Source organism: Gallinula chloropus (assembly GCF_964237585.1).
Source record: "Gallinula chloropus genome assembly, chromosome: 19".
Classification (NCBI taxonomy): domain Eukaryota; kingdom Metazoa; phylum Chordata; class Aves; order Gruiformes; family Rallidae; genus Gallinula; species Gallinula chloropus.
The window spans coordinates 5,052,770-5,077,339 of NC_140104.1; the positions used below are offsets into that span (position 1 = coordinate 5,052,770).

At 60.5% G+C, this 24,570-nt stretch overlaps 1 protein-coding gene across 1 annotated transcript; it reads left to right on the plus strand.

The window, feature by feature from the left end:
• Positions 1-640: 640 nt before the first annotated feature.
• On the plus strand, positions 641-19,210 carry CUEDC1 (CUE domain containing 1). The gene is made up of 11 exons (XM_084272841.1): positions 641-734; positions 10,677-11,149; positions 11,706-11,833; positions 12,626-12,752; positions 13,926-14,109; positions 15,162-15,245; positions 16,117-16,206; positions 17,363-17,456; positions 17,640-17,698; positions 18,222-18,323; positions 18,555-19,210. The coding sequence occupies exons 2-10, from the start codon at positions 10,859-10,861 to the stop codon at positions 18,287-18,289; spliced, it is 1,125 nt and encodes a 374-aa protein (XP_084128967.1). The 5' UTR covers positions 641-734; positions 10,677-10,858; the 3' UTR covers positions 18,290-18,323; positions 18,555-19,210.
• The last annotated feature ends 5,360 nt before the right edge of the window (positions 19,211-24,570 follow it).

Sequence of the window (24,570 nt, forward strand, 5' to 3'; positions counted from 1 at the left end):
CTGCTTTCTATCTGTGGTCGAAGTGATGCTTTGTTATAATCCGTCTCTCATGTTCAGCCCTTGGGGCAGGAGTGGTGCATCCTCATCTCGACCCCACGTCTGCCCGGGTCTCGGGTTCCGAAATCCTGGGATGCTCTCGAGCTGCGGAGGAGACAGGCCGCCCCCAAAGAGCTGCTCTCCCCAGGACGCTGCCCTGCCTGCTAGCACACGGGCTGGCGGGGGCCGGGGGTGTTGGGGAAGCCTGAGGGGAGCCTGAAACCCCCTCATGCTCCCGTCAGGGGCCGTCTCACCCCCAGGGCCGGCCAGGCCGGGTCAGGCTCCGCGGGGGCGGAGGGGACAGCCGGTACCGGCCCCTCGTTGCCTCCAGCCGGACTTAAGCCGGACGCCGAGATGCCCCGAGGACGGACTCCCGGGACGGGGGGAGCCAGGGCCGGGATGCGTCCAGACCCGGGGCGAGGGGCGGGGGGGTCACCCCGACCCCGTGGGGGGCCCCAAGCGACCCCCGTCCTCGTTGCATTTCGGCCCGGCCGCCGCTAGGCCCCGCTCCCAGCGCCCCCCCGGCCGGCCCGGCCCCGGCCCCGGCCCCGCCGCGCCGCCCCCAGCTGTCGGGCACGGCGGCCGCCCCCGCCCCCGCCCGCCCGCCACGTACGTCTCCCGTCCCGGCTCCTTTCCATGGTTCCCGGCGTGACTGGTGCCTGCTGCCGCCGCCCCCGCAGCGCGGCGCCGACCGCCCGGTAAGGGGGGGGGCGGGCCAGGGCTCTTTGTGCGCTGCGCCGGGCCGGGTCGGGCCGGCCGGGGCGGGCGGCGCCTCTCGGCCTTCGTGGGCCGCGGCCCGGAGCCTCGCGGGCTCCGCCGGGGCCGGACGGGGAACGGAGGGTGGGTGGGAGAACGGCCCGGGGGCTGCAGCCGAGCCGGAGGCCGCGCGGCACGGCGGGGACGGCGGCCGCCCCCGAGCCGCGGCGGGGCGGGGGGTAGCGCCGGTTCGGCCTCCGGCGGGGCCCGGGCGAAGCGGCTCGGGAGCACTCGGCGGCTGCGGCCGGGCCCGGTACCCTGCGCGGGGCCGCGCCTGTTGCGGCTGCCCGGACGCTCCCCCTCCAGAGCCGGCCTGGGAGCCGAGCGGTCGGGGCCGGAGCCCAGCGGCCTGTGCCCGCCGCTTTTCCCGGCTCCACCTCCCGCCGGAGCGCCGCGGCCGTGCCTGGGGCCCCGCTCCCGCCGGGCACCGCGCTGGTCCCGCAGAAGCCGTCCCGTGCGGGGAGAGCACTTCGCGGGGGGTGTGTGGGGGCGGCCGAGCCCCCCGCCGCGGCGGGGGCCGGAGGGGACGCGGGGTGAGGCGGCCCCGTCCTCCCGCGGGGCCGGCAGACCCCAGCCAGGGGGCAGACCCGCAGCCCCCTCCCTCGGTGCCCGGAGCATCGCGGCGCCCGGAGCATCGCCCCTTCGGAGCGCGGGGTGCGAGGGTTTGGGGTTTGGTGCTTCCAGCTGCAGGACAACATCCGATTCCTGGAGCGGGGACACTGCGATCGGGCTGGGTCACAGCACAGCTTGTGGAGGGCCAAGGCGGTGGCAGCCACCTCCAGGGCTTGGGGTTATCAGGGGACCCCCGGCCGGGTGTCCAGCCACATCTCCCCGTATGGATGGGGGGTCCTGTCCGGCCAGTGCTCCTCACCCAGCGTTCCTGACCAGTGCTGGAATTGCCACACATGAGTTGAGGGCAAATGGCAGCGTGCTGGGTCTGAGAGCTGCCTCGCCCGTGGGAGTCAGTGCTCAGAGCAGCCAGTGCTCCCGTGCACCGTCTGTCTCCTCAGGCGGGCTGGAAAGGCTCCTTTTTTGTTATTTTTTTTTTCAAAAAGCAGCAGAGTCGCACCTCCTCCTCGCACCTCCTCCTGCTGCTACCACTGACAACAAACGTGGGGGCTGGAGTGGTAAGGATATCTGTGCAGGAAAAGCCTCTGTCCTGGGCTGACCCCCAAGGCTGCAGCTGGGGCTTTGCTGGTGGGGCTGTCCCGTGGTAAGGGGCAGCAGTGGCTCTCCTTGCCGCATCCTCCTCCTTGTTTGTCTCTAACGACACAGGCTGAAGTGGCATTGGTTGTGCTGTGAAGCTATTGGTGGTTTTCACAAAGGTTTTCCTGTGGAAGCTGGAGCCTGGCACTGGGGCAGTGAGACCCCAGGGAAGGGGAGATGGGCTGTTGCTAGAGGAAAGCTTTCAGCGGTCCTCACGGCAGAGGAGACCCAGCCCATCGTCATTTCACTGAGCCTTTCTTGTTGCTCCCCATCACTGTGCACCATGCTCCCCACTGTGATGTCCAGCCGCTCTGGTAGTGCCTGACTCTGCTGTGGTGAGGTTGCCCCTGATGCTGCAGAGCCTTACGCTCCCATCCCCAGGTGCTTGCAGCCCCATCCTGGTGCTGGAGCCTCCAACTGCCAAAAGCATTTCCTCCAGAGACAGCTCAGAGGCGCCCATCCTCTTCCCAGCTGCTCAGTTCCCAAGAAAGTTTTGACTTCTACAGCGTTTTATGGAAAAAAAAAGCTTTCAAATTAAAAAAGCTGGCACCTAACTTCTTCTCCAGACCAGATCTGCAGTGTGGCCGGGCAGGCTTTGCCATCACGGCAGCGCGGTGTTCCCTGTCCGCCCCGAGCCGATAAGAGCACATGGGGAGTGAGCAGGGTGTCCCAGCACGATAGTGAGCACTTGGTGCTTATCTGCCTGCATAAACACCCTGTGTGGGGGCGATGATAACAGGGGATGCTGCAGGCTGTGGACACTGGCATTAGGAGGGGAAAGACCGGGAGAGGAGCCAGAGGGTTGTTCGTGCCCAGCGTGAGGGTAAAGTCCCGTGGGAGAACCTGCGGGGAGGGGGCTGTTGCTGTAATGCTTGCTGGCTGGCATTGTGTGGTGCTTGTGGTCAGAGCCAGGGAGCTTTTGAGCTTGGAATGTTAGCCCAGAGCCCCTCAGGGGGTGTGTGAGGTGGGGATGGGTCCCTCCCCTGTGGCCCGGCTGGGGCAGCAGCATCTCTGTTGCCGTGGCCAGGGTGAGGAGGGATGTTGGCTGGCACCTTGTCTCTGCTGAGTGGTGCTGGGCTTGCAGCAGTGCTTCAGGGACCACGTTTCCCCACGCCTTGGTCCTGTTTTTTGGCTGGTCAGCAGGTTCCCTGGGTTCAGTGCAGGAGCTGGGTGGGCGCAGTGGTGTGCGAGGCAAGCAGGATGGGGACCCTTGCTGGCACCGCAGTTCCCTAAGTGGAACAGGGAAGTTGGAAGGGGAAAGAGAAGCACGGCAGCCGGGTGGAAAGCCAGCTGAAATTAGCAAGAGAGGAGAACTGGAGGAACATCTGGGTCTGGCTCTTGCACCGGTTCCATCGGGTGCATGGTGGCTGCTGCCTCCGGGTGATGGTGGTTGAGACTCAGCTCCGGCCAGCGATGCGGCACCACCACTGCTCCGGCAGTGCCGAAACTGCCGGTGTCTGGCGAGGGTCAGCTGCTGGCCAGCCTCTCTGCCTGCCTGGGGGCCTCTCCATGTGCCCTGGTGGGATCAGGCTCTGGTGCCCCCATCCACTGTGCCCTGGTCCCGCCCCGCCGGCCGCCTTTGATGCGGGTGAGTGGCAGGTCCATTGTGGCCCCTTTGTGCCTCCCTCAGTTCTCGGGGTCCGCACAAACCCTGCCATGGAAACCAAAGCCAGCCGCTGCCCCAGGAAACCCACAGGCGCAATTAGGAAATGCAAATATAAATGCAAATTCCTGTGCCGCCTGCCAGGGCCCGGAGAGTTGTCCCTGGACCATTAGTTTGCCAGGCCACTGGTGGCTCCGGCCATGGAGATGGGAACGGCATCGGGGCAGGACTGGACAGGCAGCAAGAGCCGACGTGGGCCACTTTTGGGTTACCTTGGGCTCTCCCCCAGCCGCCCCGTGCTCGGTGTTGGGAGGAAGGGGGCATCCCAGCCCGTGCTGAGCGGTGACTCAGAGGTGACAATATGACATTGATATTTTTTTCCATCCTCTTGGTTGCCCAGCGACACACAAACAAACAGGCGTCTTCGAACCCGAGCTGCCTGCCTCGCAGGAACTGTCCCCTCCTGCCGCACGGTGCCAACGTTTCCCCATCGCTGGGGGTTCTGCCTGTATCTTCTGGGGTTTGTTGGGGTTTTTTTGGGGGGTAAGGGGTGTAACTGTCTTGCATCCTCTGCAGCTGCAGTGTGCAGAGGGAAGGCGGGCTGCCGGCTCTCCAGTAAGGACCCCCCCTCACCAAAGCGCACCGAGAATAGATGGAAAAGGAGTTAAAGTCTGCCCACTGATAACCTCAGGAACCACAAATGCTTCAGCTCTCCATTTCTATGTGGCACTTAGGATCAGTGGATCCTCTGGGCCCTTCTGGGGTCCCCCAGGGAGCATGTATGTGGGTGGAGGGGGGATAATGGGGCTGAAGAGGATGGCAGGGAGAGGGCGGAGGTTAAGGGAGGATGCTGATCTGAGCAATTTCCCTCCCCGGGAGGAAGCAATAAAATTTTCTCTTCCCATCTGCTGGAGGAGCCGTAGCCAGGAGCTGGGGAGATGAGGTTGGCACGTGGAGAGCATCATCCGCAGCGGTTATCCGTGTGGGGAAGGGTGGATCCTTTATGCAGTGACCTGTGCCCAATCTGGGGCTGTACTGTGTAAATCCAAGCGCTGTGAGTGGCTTCTCTTTCCTGAGCTGCAGCCCCCAGGCCCTTTCCTATCAGTGGCTGACGTGGCGTGGGGTGTATGCCCCCCATTAGCGGTGATGTTCCCCAGCCCCGGTGCGCTTTATTGCTGGGAAATGAGCTCTGACTCCTGGCAGCGGTATTTCTTCCCTCTGCCTGACAGCCTGTCGATCCCTGCCCTCGATGGCTTCCCCAGGGAAGGAGCAGACAGTGCGACACGCCAGCGCGCTGGGGACAGAGCCTTGCTGTGCTCCACGGCAAAGGAAAGCTGGGCTTGAACAGGAAAACAGGGAGATTGTGTCCAGAAAAGGGAGCGTGGCACGCTGCAGGAGGGGTCACCGTGACGTTCAGGCTCAAAGCTGATTTTAATACTTGGTTATGGAGTTGGTTTCAGCAGAGGTTGCAGCGTCCACAGCAGCTGGGGAGCAGGAGGAGGCACCACAGGCCACACCGGCACCCTAACGGGGAGCATGGCAGGGTCCTGGAGCTGGGACACAGCCCCCTGGCTAGGGAACTGCCCGTGCTTCCCCCTCACATCTCCACAGAGCCAGGTTGGGGTTGGTTTGGGGGGGACGGTGACCGGAGTCCTGGCTGGTGGAGGTGGGTTGTAGGGGAGCACATGCCAGGGCTGTAAGGTGGGGATGGAGGGTGGCCTTCCATGGGGATTCCCAGCTCCTGGAGGGGCTTGGAAAACCCTCTTGGCTTTGAACCTCCCTGGCTTGGCAGTTGCTGTGGTCAGGCTGGTGCAAAGCCCCTGGGCTGGGATGGTGATGGGCTTGCACGTGAATTCATTACGTGAACTTAAAAATAACACCACGAAAGCGGTGTGGGATTTTGAAGATTTGAGGATTTTGAAGAGGAATGTGACTTTGTTTGGTGGCCCAGCAGGGCAAGCAGCTGGGGGGACAGTGGGCAGAGGTGCTGCTCGGGGCTCTGGGTTTCCCTTGCTGCCGAGGGACGAGGCTGTGCTGGCACAGGAGCACACTGCTCATGAGCCTGGAGACTGGGAGCTTATCCGAGCACTGGCCTGGCTTCAAATCCGGGTTAGCATCCCGCATAATTTCCATGTAAAGCTGTGATGGAGCAGAGGAACGGAGCAGACTCGATACTTGGGCTTTCGAGGGCTTTTCCCTTCCCCTGCGCCCCGTGAGGCCGGGGGAGCCGGTTCTTGGTGCTGGCTGGAAACGCTTCTGCAGGAGGGGCCTGACATACCAGCGTTAATTAAGTATCTCTCCCTGGCCAGGGACAGCATTTCAAGCAGGTTCTCCTCTGCTGAGCAATGTCACCCGGCGCAAGGGAGGACAAAAGACTGGTGCAATTACAGTGTGACGCCGTGTCCCAGGACAACGTGGATACGGCAGCGCCTGAATTGGCGGCTTTCGCGGGATGGCTTGCATCAGCCATATGGCTTAGTGACTCATATGAAAAAACCCTCCTCCATTTGCAACTTAATTAGTCCCTTTCCTCCCCCCCCCCCCACCCCGCCCCCGGTCTGGGCTCCCAGCGATGTGCAAGTGCGGTGCTGAGAGCTGCAGGCTGAGTGAGGCTGCAGCAGGCTCCTGCCTTTGACACGGTGGCATCCGGGATGCTGAGGGATGGGTGCTGGTGCTGGGTGGTGGCAGGATGCTGAGGGATGGGTGCCAGTGCCGTGTGGTGGCATGGGCATCAGGCTGGAGCCTTTTCACCTGCTTAATGCCCTGTGCTGCTGCCATCCCAGGTAGCAAGGGGCTGGGGAGGAGGGAGAGGTGAGGAGTCCCACTTTGGAATGCAGGCGGGTGTCTTCTGCGTTACCTCTGCGTCCCGGATCACTGTGGGGTGACCCCCAGGCTCCCTGGGCTCCCCCAGAGAGGCTCTGCTGAGGTGTCTGGTGGGCAGCACTGCTCACGCGCCTGCTTGTCGCTGTGGTCAGCTTGTCATAAAACAGCAAAACCACAGGAAGACGATGGCTTCAGATATCTGCAGCTCTTCTTTTGTGCCCTCTTACTCCTGCCTGCTCATCGCAGCCTCCCCGGTGCTGCCTGTCCCTCTTGTCCCCCCCAGTGCCACCCTCATCCTCTCCCCGGGGACGCCTGAAGTGGATGTGGTGGTGATGGGGACACAGGACTTTCCACCTGGGTGTCCCCGGTGTGTCCGTGGGCTGCCCACACACAGAGCATGGAAACCCAGGGGCTTTCCTCACCCTGGGCTGCGGTTTGGTGCCTGAGGGACAGGGCTGCCGGCAGCTCACAGAGCCATCACCTTTAAATCTCCATATGGCACCCAACAGCCGGGGGCCTGTCCTGGTAAATCAGTCACCCTGCCGTCACAGCGGTTTTCCACAGCAGCTAGAGCAGCCTCAGGCGAATCATAAGCTTTATTTTGGGTTTTGGTTGGGTTTTGATCTTAACTTTACATGTTAAACCCCGACGCGGGAGAGCAGCAGCTGGAGACGCTGGTGACTCGGCAGCACCCTGCCCGTCCCTGCCCAGCTGCCGGGTGCCGCAGGGTGCCCAGGGCTGGATCCGGAGAGACGCTCTGAGCCATCAGCCTGGGGCAGGGTAAGCCCGGTCTGATTCCAGTCTGTTCCCAGTCTGTTCCTGCTGTGCAGAGAGCTGGAGGAGATGGGGCTGCCTCTGCCTGGGCGCTTTCTCTGTTTTTTCCCCCCTCCCATCCTTTAATTTCTTTAACCCTTGACCTAAAATGGCAAATTGGCATTTGTTAATCAGCCCTGTTAATTAGCCAAGGAGCGGGGCTGACCCTGGGTTCTCTGTCGCCTGCTCCCCTTAGGTGCTCACTGCCCAAATCTGACTTGAAAACAACACAGACACAGCTCTTCCAGGTGCCCTGACCTGGAATGAGCCTCACACTTTGGTTTTTGCTGGAATTTTAACTTTATTTCTTTCCCTGCAGCTCCCCAGTGGGTTTTTTTTTTGTGGAGCCAGGAGCGCAGCAGGAGAAGGGGGGATAAGCAGTTAAAGATGGGTTTGTGTGACATATGGTGTGAGGGCTTTGCACCGTGGCTGCGCCCAGGCACAGGGGTGCTCGGGCTTCCCTGCTGCAAGGCTTGAGATGGGTGGGTAAACTGAGGCAGGGAGTTTGGCGATGGGCTCAGGGCTGTCCGGTGGGACAGAGGCAGGGCTGAACCCAGACCTTGCTGCTTGCTCCTCGTAGCTGTTTCAAACCAGTGCTAAGCTGATCTTTCAGCTGGGACGTGTGTGCTGACATTGGTGCTGATAGCTGGAGGAGGAAAAAGGTTGCTGGTGTTCAGCCTCCCCATGGAATCATCTTATACCGACTGCTCTGCTTTGGGCAGCCTCTTGCATGTAATGTCTGGCACGCTGATGCAAGGCAGAGTTGGACAGGGATGCAGTTATCCCCCACGAAGGGATGCTGGGTCACTTTTAGGGATGCTGGGTTACTCCCTGGGTTACTTTTAATTGCTGGCACTTGCTTGACCTATTTTTTTTCTTTTAATCCCTTCCTGGAAACCTTATTTCATGTTTGAATTCCCTCAACTATTTTAGGAATGTTGTCCTACCAAGATCAAATTCCCTTGGATGAATCCAGCGTGCGGCAGCCCGCAAGACGGGCAACTTTCTGATTAAGATCTAGTTCTACCTCATTAATAGAGGCTTAGTTTGGGGCAGGGGGATTGGGGGGGTTGGTGGAGGCTGTAATTCTGGCACAGCAAATGTGTGAAAGCTGGGGCTTAGCACAGCATGATGCTCAAGGCAGAAGGTGGCAGAGAGGTCTGGAGGGCACCCTGGCATGGTGGAGACCCCCGGGGTGGGCAGTCCCCTTGCAGCCCTGCGTGTTCTGGCACTGGTGGGGGGAAGGTGGGTGCTTTGGGTGCTGCTTCGGGGTGGGGGGCAAGGCGTCCCTGGCAGGGTGCTGCTAGCCTGTCCTGTCCTGGCTGAGTGCAGCCACCCCCCAGGGGTGTGGGTCTGTGGGCTGGCTGGGTGCTGCCAAGAGCTGATGTCTGGTCTGCTCCCAAAGCATCCTCGTAGATCTGTTGGGCACGGGAGCATGGGGAGCAGCGGGTGCCCCAAAGCTACTGCTTCTCTTTGACATGGTGGTGGGGAGTTTCAGGGGGCGGCTCTGGCCACAGGCTCCCTAGTAACAACACTGACAATGCCCGGTGTTGGGATCACAGGGCTCTCCCTGGTCCCCCCAGGGATGCACTTCTAGCTCCAAGTGCTCTTCTCTGACCTGGGGAGGGATCTGTCTTCAGCAGAGGGGTACACGCTGCGCAGGTTCTTACCCGGGGCTGACCTCCCCTCTCCTCCCTCATTGTTTTTTACTTTGCACAAGGCTTAAACACAGCCATTTTAGTATGTGGGAGAACAAGTATTAAAGGGGATCCCCAGGTGCTTGTTTGTTCTGTGAAAAAGGATTTGCTCGCTGGTAGTTTCCCCGGGCTGCTGCCCAGGGAGGGGAGGTGTGTGCACCACAGAAAGGGGACGGAGGGGATTTTGGGGGGACTGGTAAGGTCCCATCCCACACATTCTCAGCACCTGCTCTGCCTTTCCATTTGCTGGCTGGAAATTTTGTTCCCCATCACTTTTCATCCCAATTCCAATCCTGTTATGGTCACCAAGTGCTCACATTCCCGGACTTGTTGCTCCTGCGTGGAGCAATCCAAAAGCCAAAGCTTTAACATCCCTAGTTTTGGGACTTCCCTCCAGCAGTCGGGGCTCTGGCAGCCCTTGTCTCCAGATAATCCTGTGTGTGGAAATGCCTTCTGCTCTCTGCTCAGCTACCAATGCAGCCTGGTGAGGGAAGGGGAAGAAGGGCTGGGCTGGTTTAGCAGTGTCTGAGCAATCCCATCTGGTGTCCGAGCTGCGGCACACACTGGGAAAGGGAATATTCACGGTGCCAAGGCTCTTCCCTGAGCTGTGAGCGGTCGGTCCCGGTGCTTTTACAGCTGTTTGCTCCCCCCGTTCAGGCTGTGCTCCACACAGGGCTGAGCAACTGTTGTTTCCAGCATGACGTTACCAGCCCCACCGAGCCCTGGGATTATCCAGCTGCTCGTCCTTCCTGGATGGCTGACAGCCGAGCCACAGGCAAGCCTCCTCCGTGCCTTGTGCCGGGCTCACTCCCGGCTGGAGCTGGCCCCATGTGCCCACAGCCTCTTGGGCTGTCCCGGGGTCTGCAAAGCCCATTTCTCCGAGGCATCGAGTCCCTGCTCACGGGGCTGGGTGACAACCAGCTTTGTAGGAGCACTGAGCTTCCCAGGTTTTGTAAGTGTGTTTGGCTCTTGGAGCCTCTGGAAGCCCCTTGGAGCGGCTCAGCCGGTGTGCAGGCTGGGGCCGGGTGAGTGCTGGGGATGGATCTGGCCATACCATGGCCTTGTTGCAGGCCGGGGAGGGCCAGGTCACCTTCAGAGGCGACTGCTCCTCTTAATGGCTTTGAATCTGATTATATCCCGTTTCACTAAGAAATGTGCTTGGCATGTTCTCCAGAATTAAACACCGTTTTAGGGACAGTTGTCTTGAACTCTCTGCCTAACACTCAGGGAAAGGCCTTTGAAAATGATACTGTGGATCAAAAGTGTTCTGGGGGTAATTCTGTTTCAAGAGCGGCGTTAATCCAGAACCGAATTTGGCCCCATGTTTCCAGATGAGAAGCGGTGGCTGTATAATCTGTTTATGGGTTTAAAGTGAATGTTAATCTTGGATTTGGTGGCTTTTCCCAAGGGTCGGCTTGCCGTGCTGCAGAGTGTTTGAGCCCCTTGCACTGAGACTCGCTGAGCTGGCTCCAGTCTTTCTCTTAAAGGGAGATTTTCCTGTGTTTGTAAATCAAACCTGGGGAGCCCTCGGTGCTGGGAGTGACGCCCTTTTCCTCACCTTGCCTTGTGCTTGCACGGTGCCTGGCACGGCGCATCCCAGCGCTGGCCTCGCTGCAGGGATGGGATGGTCCTACAAGGATGCAGTTGGACGGGTCCAATTGAATCAGAATTCCCCTGCCAGGATGGGGATCTTCGGGCGCTCTGTCCCACAGGTGACATCCTCCCCTCTCTCCTCTTCTCAGGTGGGAGGATGCTGCAGCGTGCCAGGGGCTGACTTGCGGTGCTGCCGGCTGTGGGGAGCGGAACCCCCGCAGCCCACCCATGCTCCCCGCTGGCTGCCGGGGCAGCGCCCCGTGACGGGTGGGTGTCCACCTCGCCGTGGCCGGGACTGCAGCCGCCTTGCCCCCGTGGCAGCCACGCCACCATGACGAGCCTCTTCCGTCGGAGCAGCAGCAACGGCAGCTCGCGCGGCGGCTCCTCGGCCCAGGAGCTCAACAACAGCCGCCCCGCCAGGCAGGTCCGCAGGCTGGAGTTCAACCAGGCCATGGAGGACTTCAAGACCATGTTCCCCAACATGGACTACGACATCATTGAGTGTGTCTTGAGGGCCAACAACGGCGCCGTGGATGCCACCATCGACCAGCTCCTGCAGATGAACCTGGACAGCAGCGGCTGCGATGACAGCTCGGACTCGGAGGACAGTATCCCCCCTGAGGTAACCCCTGATGCTGGTCCCCAGCATGTGGCTGAGGCTGGGGGTCCTCTGCTTGCAGTCCTCACCACCATGGCTGGCTCGTCATGAGCGGGCAGCTTGGTCTCATCCTACCTTGTCATGGTGGCACGGTGCTGCGTGGCTGTTGTGGGTGCCCAGGCAGAGATTTGGAGTCCCCAAATTCAGATGATCTGGAGTGTGCAGCCTGGCTGGGTTGTCTTGGACAGGGCTTGATGCTCAAGCCAAACCACTCACCTCCTTCCTTCCCACCCCAAAACCCAACAGAGACCCTTCTCCTGCTGTCAGAGGGCCCCCAAGGGCTTTGTGTGCCCAGGGACAGGCTCACCCACCCACCTGAGATGCAGTGCCTTGTCCCTCAAGAGCAGCACCCCCAAACCCCCCGGTGCAGGAGGACCAGTGCCAGGGGGTTGCCCCCATATTCACTGCAGCAACATTCAGCTGATCCCATCCCTGCTTTGCTGCCAGGGGTGAGGGTCCAGCCCAGAGTGGGGGGGGGCATTTCCCCATCTCACCCTCACCCCATCCTCTCACTCCGCAGATCTTGGAGCGGACCCTGGAGCCAGACAGCTCGGATGAGGAGCCCCCTCCTGTCTACTCCCCTCCCACCTACGAGAGCCAGGCATTTGGCAGCCACTACCCCCGCGCGCCGCCCACCCCACCGCCCAGGTGAGCCCCCAGCCCCACTTGTGGTGGGCAGCAAAGCCCTTGGTGTTGGTGCTTGGAGTGGGGGGGAGTCTTCCTCTGCATTAGCTGGCCCCAGCAAGGGGCATCTGGCATCCGTTTGTCAGGGCTGGCTGAGACGAAGCCGAGGGAGATGAATGAAGCTCACAGCTGGCTGAAAAATCCCTGTGAGGCCCTAAAACCTCAACAGCTGAAGGGCCCGGAAAGCTGCTCTGGCAGCGTGTGGAATGGTGAAAATCAGCTGCCAGCCATGGGGAGCACTTGCTGCCCCCACTTGAAAAACACCAGGTGCTGGGCAGCCATGGCCCTAAAGACCCGACTCTCAGCACTGATACCTTGGCGTGGTCGGACTTGTTGCCTCCTGGTTGCTGAATTTTGGGGGTTTCTGGCTCTCCAGGGTGTGGGCTGTGCCCCAGCAGGATCTGGACAGCACATGCCAGTGTCCTGGCTGCCTCTGTGCCAGCCACCTTGGGTGAAGGTGCTGTGGGCTGTGCAGGTGGGGTGTGATGTCTGGGGAGGGACATTCATTGGCTTCGGGAGCAAAATCCCACACTGCCAGGGTTCCCATGGGGCTTTTTCCTGGGAGGTTGAGCAAAACAGGGAGGAGAAGGGAAATGCAGCTTTGCAGGGGTGGGTCGAGGCCTGAGAAGCAGCTCCCCAAAATTTCACACCAGCTAGGAGAGTGTTTTGCTCCCCAGAGCTGACGCTGTGTGTTGCTGGCAGTGCTGGGTGGGGGGTGCCAGGTTTCTCCCTCCCCAAAGATGTGCTTGCCCGTAGGACGGACATGCCAGGGCCTGGCAGCACCCCAGCTCCTGGGCGCTACAGGAACTGGAACCCACCACTCCTGGGCAACCTCCCGGAGGATTTCCTGCGCATCCTGCCCCAGCAGACCGCCGGCACACAGGTGAGGCTTCCCGCTCCCTCTGGCTCCATGGCGTGGCACAGAGCACCAAACCTGGTCCTCAGGCAGCCTGAGCTTGCAGTGTGGGTGCTCAGAAAGCTTAGGGAGACACAAGGTTTGGGGCTGCGGCTGCCTTTCTGCCTGCATGGGCTGCAGTGCTGCTTGGACGATGAATGGCACCAGCATAGACTATGCTGGGTGCCCAGCTCAGCTCTGGGCACGCCACCTCCCTGGGGTGTCCCTCAGCCCCTTTGCTAACGCAGACACCAGCTGAAAAATGGGGCCAAGAACCCTCCTGCCACGGTGAGGGGCTGGGGGATGCTTGCAGGCACCCTGCCTTCCCTGTGCATCAGCTCCTACCTCCTCCCTTCGTGACTCCAGAGACAGCCTGCCACGTTTCCATAAGTGATTGCCCTGGAAGTTGAGCTCTGCGGGTTATATTACCTTCCTGGGAATAGGGACGTGCCAATTCATTTGGGCTCAGGGGGAGGAGAGGAGCAGCTGCCCTTTTCTTTCCCTGGTAATTGTGTGCTTTTGCTTTTTATGGGTCTCTGAGAGCAGCTACAAATCAGATAAATACTGTAGGCGAGGATGATGCCGTGGCTGCACGGCATGGCCCTGCTGCTCCCTGGGAGCTGGGGCAGAGCGGGAGCTGCCTTGCTGGGATGGCAGCAGGAAACTGCAACCTCTGCTTTTACAGAGGGTTTAATAATTCCCTATAATTGCCTATTATTTTTAATAATTCCCTCCTTGCTCATCTCCACACCAGGGTCTGCCTGGGCTCAACCCCATGGTTTCAAATTATGGATTTTTGAGGGGTGCTCTGTGAAGGAGCTCTTCTGGAGGTTCCATGCCCAGCCCAAGGGCTCCCCATTCCCATGGGGGATGTCCATCCATCCCCTCCTGCCTCCACCCTGTCCTGCTTACCTCCTTCCTCCACCCTGTCCCCCTTTTCCCCTTCTCAGCGGCACCATCCTGAGCACAGCCTGGCTGGGGAACAGTGCCTCGAGCTGCAGGCAAGGGGTGCAGGAGGGAAGGACCCCACTGGGGAGCATCAGTGGATGGGGTTGGGGGTGCGGCAGCGTGATGGAGGAGCAAAGGGCTGAGCTCCTGCTCCTCCAGAAGCTTTGAACCAAGACCACCCACTGACCTCTACCGTGTTTGCCCTCTGCCCAGAGCTCCCAGGGCTGCCGGCAGCCCACGCTGCGGGGTCTCGCCCCACGGGGCCAGGGCTCCCTGGAGCAGGAGCGGCGCTGGAAGCAGTACCTGGAAGACGAGCGGATCGCGCTCTTCCTGCAGAACGAGGAGTTCATGAAGGAACTGCAGAGGAACCGGGATTTCCTCCTTGCCCTGGAGAGAGGTGAGAAGCACCCCGAGAAACATCTGCCCCCTGCTTTTCGGGGTGCATGCCTCCCCCAGCAGTGCTCACCCCTGGCCGTGTTGCGCTGCAAAGCAGAGCCAGTGCAGGATGCGGCCAGGATGGGGTGTGGGGGGGCTGCTCCCCAGGCTCCTGCTGCTCAGCCACCTGCCCTGAGGCTCCTTCCCTCTGCCCAGCAAAACCCCTCACAAGGAGCCACCAAAACGTCCTCAGCCCGGCCAGCTGCATGAGCTCTCCAGGAGAAGCCTGAACTGGGTTGCTCCTTCCCAGTCACCACGCTTCTCCAGGAGCTGGCTGCTTGCCTGGCACCCAGGGGAGGGCTCAGGGGTGCCAGTGGTTTGGATGCCGCTGAGCAGAGAGCTGCCCTTGCCTTCCCTTGTATCGGTCCGGCTGCAAACCCCATGACTGAGGGGCTGTCTCCCTTGGAGGTCTTGCTGGTGGTTTGCAGGGTCCTGTCAGCACCTTCACTGCTGGGCTCATTCCCGGCCACCGTGGCTGGGAAACCACCAGTGTGGTTGTGGTTCCTGGCTGGTGGGGAGTGGAGCTCCCACCGAAGGGCTTGTGGTTGCTGGGGCAGTGAAGGCACTGGGCGAACAGCCACCCTCCTCCTGCACCTCTGTTCCTGACGTGCTGGGATGGAGCCTGCGTGGGTGTGGGGTACAGCATCCTGGCTCCATGGAGTTCAGCAGCTGATCCTTGTCCCTGGAGCACGGCAGAAGCGTGTCCTCGAGGAGGAATCGCTCAGAGCTTTCATAACCTCTTGGCAGATGGGTTCTGCCTGTGCCCAGCACACCTCATCTTGCTGCAGGAGGTACCTTGGGAGGTGATTCCATGTTACCTCCAGCCTGGCTGCACAGAGACTCCCTTCTGGGCTGGGTCTGGCCATCCCTGCAGTGGCTGTACTGCTGTGGTGTGCTGGGAAGCCCAAGCTCCTGCCTTGCTGTCAGCCTGTCCCTCTGCAGCCATGGGAGGAGAGGGGAACGGAGCGGTGTGGGCTGCCCTGGGGGTCTGATCAAGCGGGTTTTGTTTTTCAGATCGATTGAAATACGAGTCCAAAAAATCCAAGTCGACCAGTGTCGCTGTCAGCAACGACTTTGGGTTCTCCTCCGTATTATCAGGTAACGGGGCAGGTGACGTGAGCAGCCCCTGTGTTCCCAGCCCTCTGCCTCTGCTGGCTGCCCGGCTGCGGGGATCCCTCTGGCTGAGCCCTCCCACTGCTCCCTCAGTGCAAGACGGTAGCTGGTGGGCAGCGATGGGGCTGGGTGCTGCTGCCCTCCCTGCCCTCCATCCTGCCCTGCGGGTGAGAGCTGGGATCCGGCTCCCAGAGGGGACAAAGCTGGAGCAGAGGATTGTGCCTGGGAGACATAATGACTGTTCCTGGGTAATCCTGATTAACCTCAAGGAGCAGAGCAGCTGCCCAGGCTCAGAGTCAGAGCTCGATGGCCTGGTGCAGGAGCGGGCGAGACACAGTGGCAGGGCACGGGGTGCTTCAAGGGCACCCCAACTTGGGGAAGAAGTGTGGGCTGAGGCGAGGTGGCACAGGGAGGTGGCTGCTGGGGTCTCTGCTCTACCTGACCTTGTCGCTGGAATGCTTAAACTTCTGATGGGGTGGCTCTGCCGTCCTGGTACCAAGCAGGGGCACGGTCTAATAGCAAGCATGCAATTAGTGCATGGGTTGGGTTAATTTGGGGCTGCTGTCCATGGAGCAGCGCAGGGGAGGCCTCTCCTGCTCTGCAGTGGTGCTGGTGGTGGGATGGAGCTGCCACTCGCCCCACATCCGCTCACAGGGTGAGCTGCAAGCTGCTGTCTCATACCTGCAGAGGGTCCTTGCCTGGAGCCAGCCCCAGCGCCGGTGCCCTCATTGTCCTGCTCGTGCCCAGCTCTGCCGGCGGCAGGGCTGTGCTTGGCTGGCGCTGAAATTGGGTCATGGAAATGATTTGTCTGGAGCCTCCCCTCGCCGTGCCCGCTGACCAGATGTTTGCCTTCCAGGTGACGTAGCCCCCTCTGTACCCAGCGAGGCCGGTGGTGCTGTGTCTGACGATGCCTTATTCAGAGACAAACTGAAACACATGGGAAAATGTGAGTCGGTTCATGGGCAGTGGGATGTGCGGGGGCTGGAGGGGCGGCAGGACAGACCCGGCAGCATTGCCTGGTGCTCCCTGTGTCTGCTCCCTGTGCCTCTGGGTGCACGTCAGCCAGCACACACGTGTCCACTAGCACGCGTGCGTGGGGCTTCCGTGTCACCTCTCCTGGCATTCGGGCACGTCCATCCCTGTTACCCCAGGAGTGATGCTGCCACAGTGTGTTGTGCTTGTGCTCAGCCCTGGCAGTGGTCCTTTGGGGTTGAGGTTCTGGGCTCCTCAACATAGAGACATTGAAGCCCTCGAGTGAGTCCAGAGAAGGGCAACCAGGCTGAAGGGGCTGGAGAGCAAATCATGTGAGGAACGGCTGAGGGAGCTGGGGGTGTTCAGCCTGGAGAAGAGGAAGCTGAGGGGAGACCTTATCACCACCTACAACTACCTGAAGGGAGGTTGTAGAGAGGTGGGCAATGGTCTTTTCAGTCAGGTGACAGGTGATAGGACAAGGGGAAATGGCAAGAGGCTGTGCCAGGGCAGGGACAGATTGGATATTAGAAAAAAATCTTTCACTGAAAGAGTTGTCAGGGCCTGGAACAGGCTGCCCAGGGAGGGAGTTGAGTCACCTTCCCTGGATGTGTTTAAAAAAAGGGTAGATGAGATGCTCAGGGATATGGTTTAGCATAGGACAGGAATGGTTGGACTTGATGATCTTAAAGGTCTTTTCCAACCTTGTGATTCTGGTGGCATTTCACAGCCTGGGGCTGGTGTGTCCCTGTCCTGTGGTGCCAGAGGCAGGGAGCTCCTGTGCCAGGACTGGGAACAAGCAGGATGGGCAGAACATGGAGACCTGGGTCTCAGTGTCCCAGCTCTGCTGTGTCCCTCGTGCAGAGGAGGATGTGGGTGGTGGAGGGGAAGGGAGGAATTTTGGAGCAGGGTTTCTGTGCATCCTAGAAAAGCAATGACTCCCTTCTCCAGTCCTTTCCTGTTAGCAAGTTGTAAAATAGACCGAGGACTTTGGGCCTTGCGCAGCCCCGGTGCTTCCAGTTGCTGTGGGACATCAGGGTGTGGGTGGCTCTCGCACCACTGGCCACCTGCACCCTGCCCCCTTACTCATGGCAGCTTTGGGGTGAGACCCTCACTCGACTGTTTCCTTCCAGCCACACGCAAGAAGCTGTTTGAACTCGCCAGAGCCTTCTCTGAGAAGACAAAGATGAGGAAATCGAAAAGAAAACACTTGTTGAAGCACCAGGTGTATCCTAAAAGGGGCTGGGGAGATGTGGGGGGGGTTGGAGCTGCCTTGCTTGGGTGCTCCTAGGGACTTCCCAGGGCCATGGTACTCCCAGCTGCCTCTTGTTGGGGGCTGGGAAGGCTGATTGCGGTGCTGTGTCCGTGTCCCACCAGCCCCACAACTGGTTTTCCTTAGCGGGGGGCAAGCCTGGGGACGGCGGCTTCCACAGCAAATCTTCTCGACGACGTGGAAGGACATTCGTGCGGTAAGAGGCGCTGTGCCGCGTCGTGCCACGCGCGCCGTGCTCAGCACGGTTACCTGGCGTGGCCTCATCCTGCTCCATGCCATTGGCCTGCTGGAGCAGCCTCTCCTTGGGGCTGCGCTGGGCTGTGACCACCCAGGCAATGGGCTCATCCCTGGTCCCACGTGTGCTTTGTCGGGGTAACTGGAGGCAGGGATCTCTCCTGGGGAGTCCCAAGGGATGGGCAGCCCTGCAGGGTGTGTTGCTCGGGGTCGGGGCGCAGTCCTGGCACATCTGGCCTGGATCAGGTGCGACCCGTGAGCCAAAACATCCTTGCAGTGCTCTGAGGTGTGTGTGGGCCAAGTCCCCACATCCCTGTCCCTGGGTATTGTCTGTCTGGGCAGGAAAATCCCTGTCTGGGGGCAGGGGCTGGGTGTCCCCTGCGCTGTAGCACTTTGTGGGGGCTGGGGCCATGGCGTGGGGGCCAGTGTGCCTGCGTGGAAGGGGCTGCAGCCCCCGATAGCCCCCACTGGCCTCTGCTTTTCAGATGAAGACTTCCAAGCACGGAGGCATCAGCTGCGGGAGGAGGAGGAGATGCCAAAGGAAGGGCAGTAACTGGTGAGAGGCGCCTGGGGACATACACTTCCCGGTGAGCGTACAAACAGCCCCGTCCACCCATGTGTCCTGGCTGGAGGAGGGAGCTGGGTGCTCTGGGTCAGCTCCATAGCCTGTCCGGGTGGTGACAACCCCGTCAGTGGCTGCGGGTGCCATGGCTGGTGACAACCCCAGTGCCACAATGGGCTGGTGCTGGTGCTGACCACAGTGCGGCTGAGGCTGACCACATGCCATTCCCCTTCCCACCCCTTCTCCTCCTCTCCAGGTCCCAGCGCTGGGGTTTATTGCTGGCACAGAACGTGCACGAGGCTTCGGAAGAAGAAGATGGCTGAAAAAGGAAAAAAACACCCCACCCAACATCTAACCCCGTTTTTTGGCTGTTCCCCTGCTGCCGTTGTACTGCTCTGAAGTACAAGTATTGAAGGGAGGCACGGTGTTTTCTTACCAGCGGTTTGAAAACAACTTCTCCTATCGAGCAAACCAGCCAGAAAGGAAACAAAAAAACAAACCCAAAAGGAAAAAAAAAATCCAAGTGGGCAGCTGGTGTGTGTGGGCTGCTGCTGCGGAGGCAGCAGCGCTCAGCCTCAGGAGGAGCAGCATCCCGCCTGCGCTCCGTCCGAGCAGCGTCGCAGGAGGAGCGAGGATGGGTCGTGCTGAGGAGGATGGATTCAGCGTGGGATCTGCTTGGCTGGAGCTCTCCTGATCATATCTCTGTAGCGATCTGATGGGACTCGACTCTGCGCGTACAGGGAAAACAAACCCTAACCATGTGAGAGAGAACCGAACAGCCCTCGTGTGCTGCTGCTGGGAGTAACGAGCCGAGAGTCAGGTCAGGTAATAGTCGAATAATATAACTTGTTTATAAAAGGAAAGGCCTTCTTTTCCTAGGCCTTTTGCTTTGAATTAAACCTTTGCCTTCGACATTGCTCAAACTGCCTTCAACTCCAGACACTCTGTGGGCCGTGGTGTGGCTCACGTCCCGGCTGGGCCAGTGCCACCACAGGGCAGGATGGCACCAAGGGCTGGATTTCACACCAGTTTAATCCTCGCTGCCGAAGCGGGATGCGTCCCACTGGGTGCTGTGTGGTGCTGGTGGGTGCTGGCTGCTGGGCAGGATGCTCCGTGGCTCCGGAGATGTCCCTGCTGTAGTGAGATACGAAGCCCGAGCCGGGGGGGTTGTGACTGAGGTCAATGAGGTGTTTTTGGCACGGAGTCTTTGGCACAGAGGGCTTGCGAGCACAGCTGGTTCGGTGTGGGGCCGGGGCTGGCCATGGGGCAGGGGCAGAGCACCCTTCCTTGTGCCCACCCCGAGGGGGGGGCACGGCGGTGGCTGGGGGTCCGGCAGCAGCGCTTGAATCGCTGCAGCTTTCAGAGATGCTGTCAGGCTAAAGATAATTCCATAAACAAATTCCCTCCCCGTGTAAGTAACGAGTGACGAGCGTACAGCCAGAAACCGCTCCCGCCAGCACGTTTTCCTTCCCTTTATCAGCATAATCTGCTTACTGCTGGGTGCAGGAGGTGGTACAGACGGGCCTGCTTCCATTCCTGGCTCCCGCCAGCCAGCACAAATGTTGCAAGATGGGAGCTGCGAAGGCGGCAGACGCAGAACCCACCCCCCCCCCAGCCATCAAACACACACGCAACTGTTGGCCCTGCCTCGCCGCGGGGTTTGGTAACAAAAGCCCACGGTGCCGGCGCTGGCTCCCGACAGGCTCCTTTTCAAACCCCACATGCCTTTGAAGCGGACGCCAAGATTTCTTTTCCCGGGCTCCGCGCAGCCGCTGCACCTGTTGAGTGCCGTTGCCATCGCCCCCGCAGCCACGGTGGGGACTGGTGGGGACACACATGTTTTACCCCCCCCCCTCCCTGGTCAGGATTTGGGGCTGTTTGGAGGTGTCTGGGTGCTATTTTTGGGGTGTCTGGGGCTGGGTAATGTCCCATTGGTACGAATGGAGTGCTCCTGGCAGCACTGGGGCTTGGCCAAGGCCTGGGGTGCGGAGGGCGAGGGGGGGATGTGCTGGGATGGGAGCACCCTGGACCCCCGGAGCTTTGCGTTCCTAAGATCAAAGCAGCAGAAGACGTGCCCCAGCGAGCTGAGTTTTGGTGGCTGATCCTTTTCCTGGGAGGGCAGGAGAGAGGAGCATCCCTGGAGTCGTGGCAGCCCAGTGCCATCCCAAGCCACGCTGGCCTTGCCTGGACGTGTGTGGGCTCCAGGCCTGCCCTGCTCCCTGCTGCGTGCCCAGCTGCTGGTGGAGGGAGGTGCTGGAGGCACCACATGGGTTCTGGAGTGGTGTCCCCCCGCCTGGCTCCAGGTGTGAGGGGCTGTGAGGTCCTTGAGTCCCTGGTGGGACTTTTATTCCCCCTCCCCAGGAGCCATGGAGCAAGAGGAGGGGCTCCTGTCCCATCCTGCGCCGGCTCTGGGCTCTGCTGGAGGCTGCCATTGCTCCCTCCCAGGCCAGAGCAGCTCTCTGCATATTTGGAAGAAAATCAAGCTTGGAACTGGGTCAGCTTGTCACCGTTCCAGCGCCTCTGCGCTACCAAGGGCTTAACTTCCAGTCAAGTTTCCATGAAGGCAGGAAGTGCCGACGGGCAGCTGGGCAGGAGCTGAGGCTCCTGCGGGAAGGAACTGCTGCTGCTCCCAGCTGAAGAGGTTTGTTACAGCAGAGCTGGGCTGGCATGGGGAGCTCGTGCCTGCTGCCGAACCCTTGGAGGGTCAGCTGTGCTCTTCGTCCTTGTGTGCTGTGCTCCTCATCCTCACCGGAGGCCAGGCTGCGGCGTGCTGTGGCTGTGGAGGATCACCTTGGGCTCTCTTGGCATCCGTAGCACTGGGCGAGCCACGGTTCACATCACGTCCCAGGTCAGTCCTGCTGGAATCGCCGGCTTTGCCAGCAGCGCGGCGCAGCGAGCGGCACAGCGGGAGGTGCTGCTGCTCCTGTTTGCTGTGGAGAGGAGCTGGGGGCAGCGGGCTGCCTCTGCTTTCGCTTCGGGGCTGGGCTGGCATCAAACCCGAGGTGCTCGGCATCCTCTGCTCCCTGAGAGGATACCTGGGACCCAACAGGGCTGCAGCCCAGGAGAGGAAGGGGAGTTTGGGGGCTGTGAGCTGGAGTGTGGGGACCACGGGGAGGGGATGGGCATCACTGCGCACCCTCAGCTCGCTGCATGCAGTGTGTGGGAACCCCCTGGCCTCACTAGCTCTGTGTACCACAGAGTCCTGCACAGAAAGCAGCACCATATGTGTGAGCACATGGGGCTGGCAGTGAACATCCCCTGAGGGCTCCTCAGGGCCATAACACGGTCTAACAACTTTTGCCCTTAAATATCCGAGGCCAGGCGAAGTCTTCTGGGGTGATGTCACTCTGTAGCCATTTCAAAACACCCTGGAGACACCAGAGCATGGAGAAGAGGGAATGGTTTTATGTCCTTTAAAGAAAAAAACACCGTGGGTCTGATGAGTGGAGAGGTTACTGAACCTCTGGGAAGGCAGCTGCTTTTCCTGCCTGAAAGGGTGCAGCTCCTGGTGCCCTTTGTATCACTTCTACACAAAATGGTTTAAAAGGAACCAAACCAAATGGTCTCTGTGGCATTTGTGAGTGGTTGGTTTAGAATTTATTTCCATAAGTGATTTTTTTTTCTTAAAGATGTTTAATAGTAATTCATATAATAAAGTCCTGTTGTACTCTTAACTCTTTAACACTCCACTGTTGTTCTTCTTGCTCCTGTTTCTTCACCAGCCGGGGTGGGGGGGAGATGCTGACGCCAGCCCAGCTCTAGCTGTGGTGTCCCCTCCCAAACCTGCCCTGGCTTCCTGCCCCACTGGATGTGGTGGTGTAGAATTTGCCTCCTGGGATTCTTCTGGAGAAAGCTGAGTGCTGGCGGAGACCCAGCGCTGGTGAGCTCCCCTCTCCATCCAGGAGCTATTCCTGCTTCCACCCGGCAGGACGTGGGGTTCAGGAGCAGGTCCCCCTGGTGCCTGTTGTGAGAGAGCAGGAGAGCTGCACTGGCAGAGATCCCCATGTCCTGGGTGCAAGCTGAGGATGCTTTGAGGACACCCCATCCCCTCCCTGCTTCACCTCGGCCTGCACTGAAGGACAGTGAGCGTGTGGGGTACCCACCGCTCCCCTCTGCCCTCTCCACGCTGGGGTTTCAGCCCAAGCAGGATGGGGAGCAGACCCACCAAAACCATGCTGGCAGTGGGGGCTGTGCCTGTGGCTCCCTACAGCAGCTCCCAGCAGCCCGTGGCCAGCTCTGCATGTGGGAACCAGCCTTTGGGGGAAGAGTGGAAAAGAAAGAACGCTGTGGCTTACCTGCTCCATCCTGCAAACACCAACCCTTGTGGGGATGGGGTGTGTGAGAGTTCTCCCTAAAGCGTTTCGTTAGCAGCTCCTCCACGTCGGCCAGAGAGGCAGCCCAGCTCCTTTGCAGTGTCTCCTGGTGGAAGGGAAGGGAAATACGTCGTTAGGATTAATTAGTTCTGAAGTTCGTGTTCTTCATCACCAGCCCTGCACGGTGCCTGGCGGGATCACCGGCTCTGTGAGGCTGGGAGGGCGCAGAGCTGGGTGGTGCCCGTGGCATCGCACCCGTAGGGGCTGGTCCCAGCATCGTTCCCGTAGGCAACTGCCTGCTCAGGGCTGGGCTGGGCTTCCCCTTCCTTTCGTGTTGCCTGCAACAGGCTGGAGGGAAAACTTCTGGTGAGAAACAACTTGGAGGCTCAAAAAAGCAGAACTTGGTCCCAAAAGTGAGGAAGGGTCTCTGCCAGGGAAGGGTGGGTGCCCATCAAGCCCCTCTACAGGAGCTGGCCCCATGTTCCCACCCAAAGCTTCACTCTCAAGTCCTTTGCTTTGGGGACAAGCAGGACTTTGGGCCTGTCCCATCCATGAGGAACACCCTGAGGCAGCCTTAGCATGTCAGTGTCTCACCAGAGGGGTTCTGAGCCCCAGGGACCAGTCCATGCCACCCCCATTGCCATGGGCAGCCCACAGCTCGCAGGAAGAGGGTTATCTCTATGTGCAGCCACAGACCTGGGTGGTGGCAGCAGGGCTGGGGGGTTTGTGGAGCATCCCCCTTGCTGGTGAGGATGGGGCCGTGTGCCTTGTCCTGGCTGCCCAGGAGCAGCCTTTGGTTCCTGGTGGGATTAGAGCTCCCCAGCCTCGTGTGTGGCTTGGAAACCTTCCCTGTGAAAGAAGATGCTGGAAAAAGTCAAGGCATTCTCGCCCTAAATACCAACAGCATCGAAATGCTGGTGAAACCCTGGATGTTGCCTTCGTGCCGCAGCCAAGGAAGCCGCTGCCACAGGGCTGTGGGGGAGCCAGAGCTTTTTCAAAGAGCTGAAAAGCCCAGGGCCTGCCCAGTGCTTTGAGCAGCTCAGATGTGGCCCTGGACTGGTCCCAGCAACTCCCTTTGGAATCCTTCCCGCTGTTGTATACGGGCAAAGGAATTTTCTTTCAAGCCTCAGCTTTAAGAATAGCAGCAGCTGGGAAAAGCCCGGGACTGAAACCTGGTCAGATGACGCCGAATGCTAGAAGAGGTGCTGCCTGGCATCGAGTTCCTGCGTGGAAATTTACTGCCCCCTTCCTTCCCGAGGCTGGAAGATGAAAGGAGGGGTTAATCCCCCCCACCGCCCCCCATCAACTCACTCCCGAGCTAAGGGCTGCACCCAGTGACCAGGCATCGCTCGCTGCCACGCAGCGGGACTGTGGAAACGCTGGCTGGGGGAAGGCTCCTTACAGCGCAAATCGCCTGGGTGGAGCCGCTGGATTTTATAAATCGAGGTGAAAAACAGAATCGGTGGCTCTGCGCTGGTCAGGCACCGTCTGCTGCCACCTCCTGGGCCCAGCAAGCAGTGCCGGGCAACCCAGGGCAGCGTCCGGCCATGGGCAGCCCCTGCGCGGGGCTTATGGAGGCCAGAGGCCACCGTCTGCTCAGCGTCTGGGTGGCAGCGGAGGCCTCTCGAGGAGCTGCGGCATTCACCGGCCTTGGGCTGGCTGGTCCTTCCCGCGTGGCGGCTGAGGTGGCCATTCCACCGGGACAGGCCCCGTTCTACCGGGACAGGCCCCGTCCTCGGGCCCGGCACCGCCATCTCCCGAGGGAGCCCAGCCCCACGGGAGTGGCCGCCATCCCCGTGTCTCTCAGCATCCCCAGAAGCCGCGGCCGGGCACAGGGCTCCGCTGCTCAGCCGGGATGGCGGGGCCCGGCCGCACTAGGGCAGGGGGTGGCCACGGGGACGGCGGCGCGGTCCCGTTAACCGGAGGGGGACGCGATCCAGCGGAGACCTGCTCGACCAT

Coding starts and splice junctions, on each gene's coding strand:
- CUEDC1 (XM_084272841.1), top strand. CDS start 10,859: ATGACGAGCCTCTTCCGTCGGAGCAGCAGCAACGGCAGCTCGCGCGGC. Junction 12,753..13,925: donor AGCAGACCGCCGGCACACAG/GTGAGGCTTCCC, acceptor CCCTCTGCCCAG/AGCTCCCAGGGCTGCCGGCA. Junction 16,207..17,362: donor ACTGAAACACATGGGAAAAT/GTGAGTCGGTTC, acceptor GTTTCCTTCCAG/CCACACGCAAGAAGCTGTTT.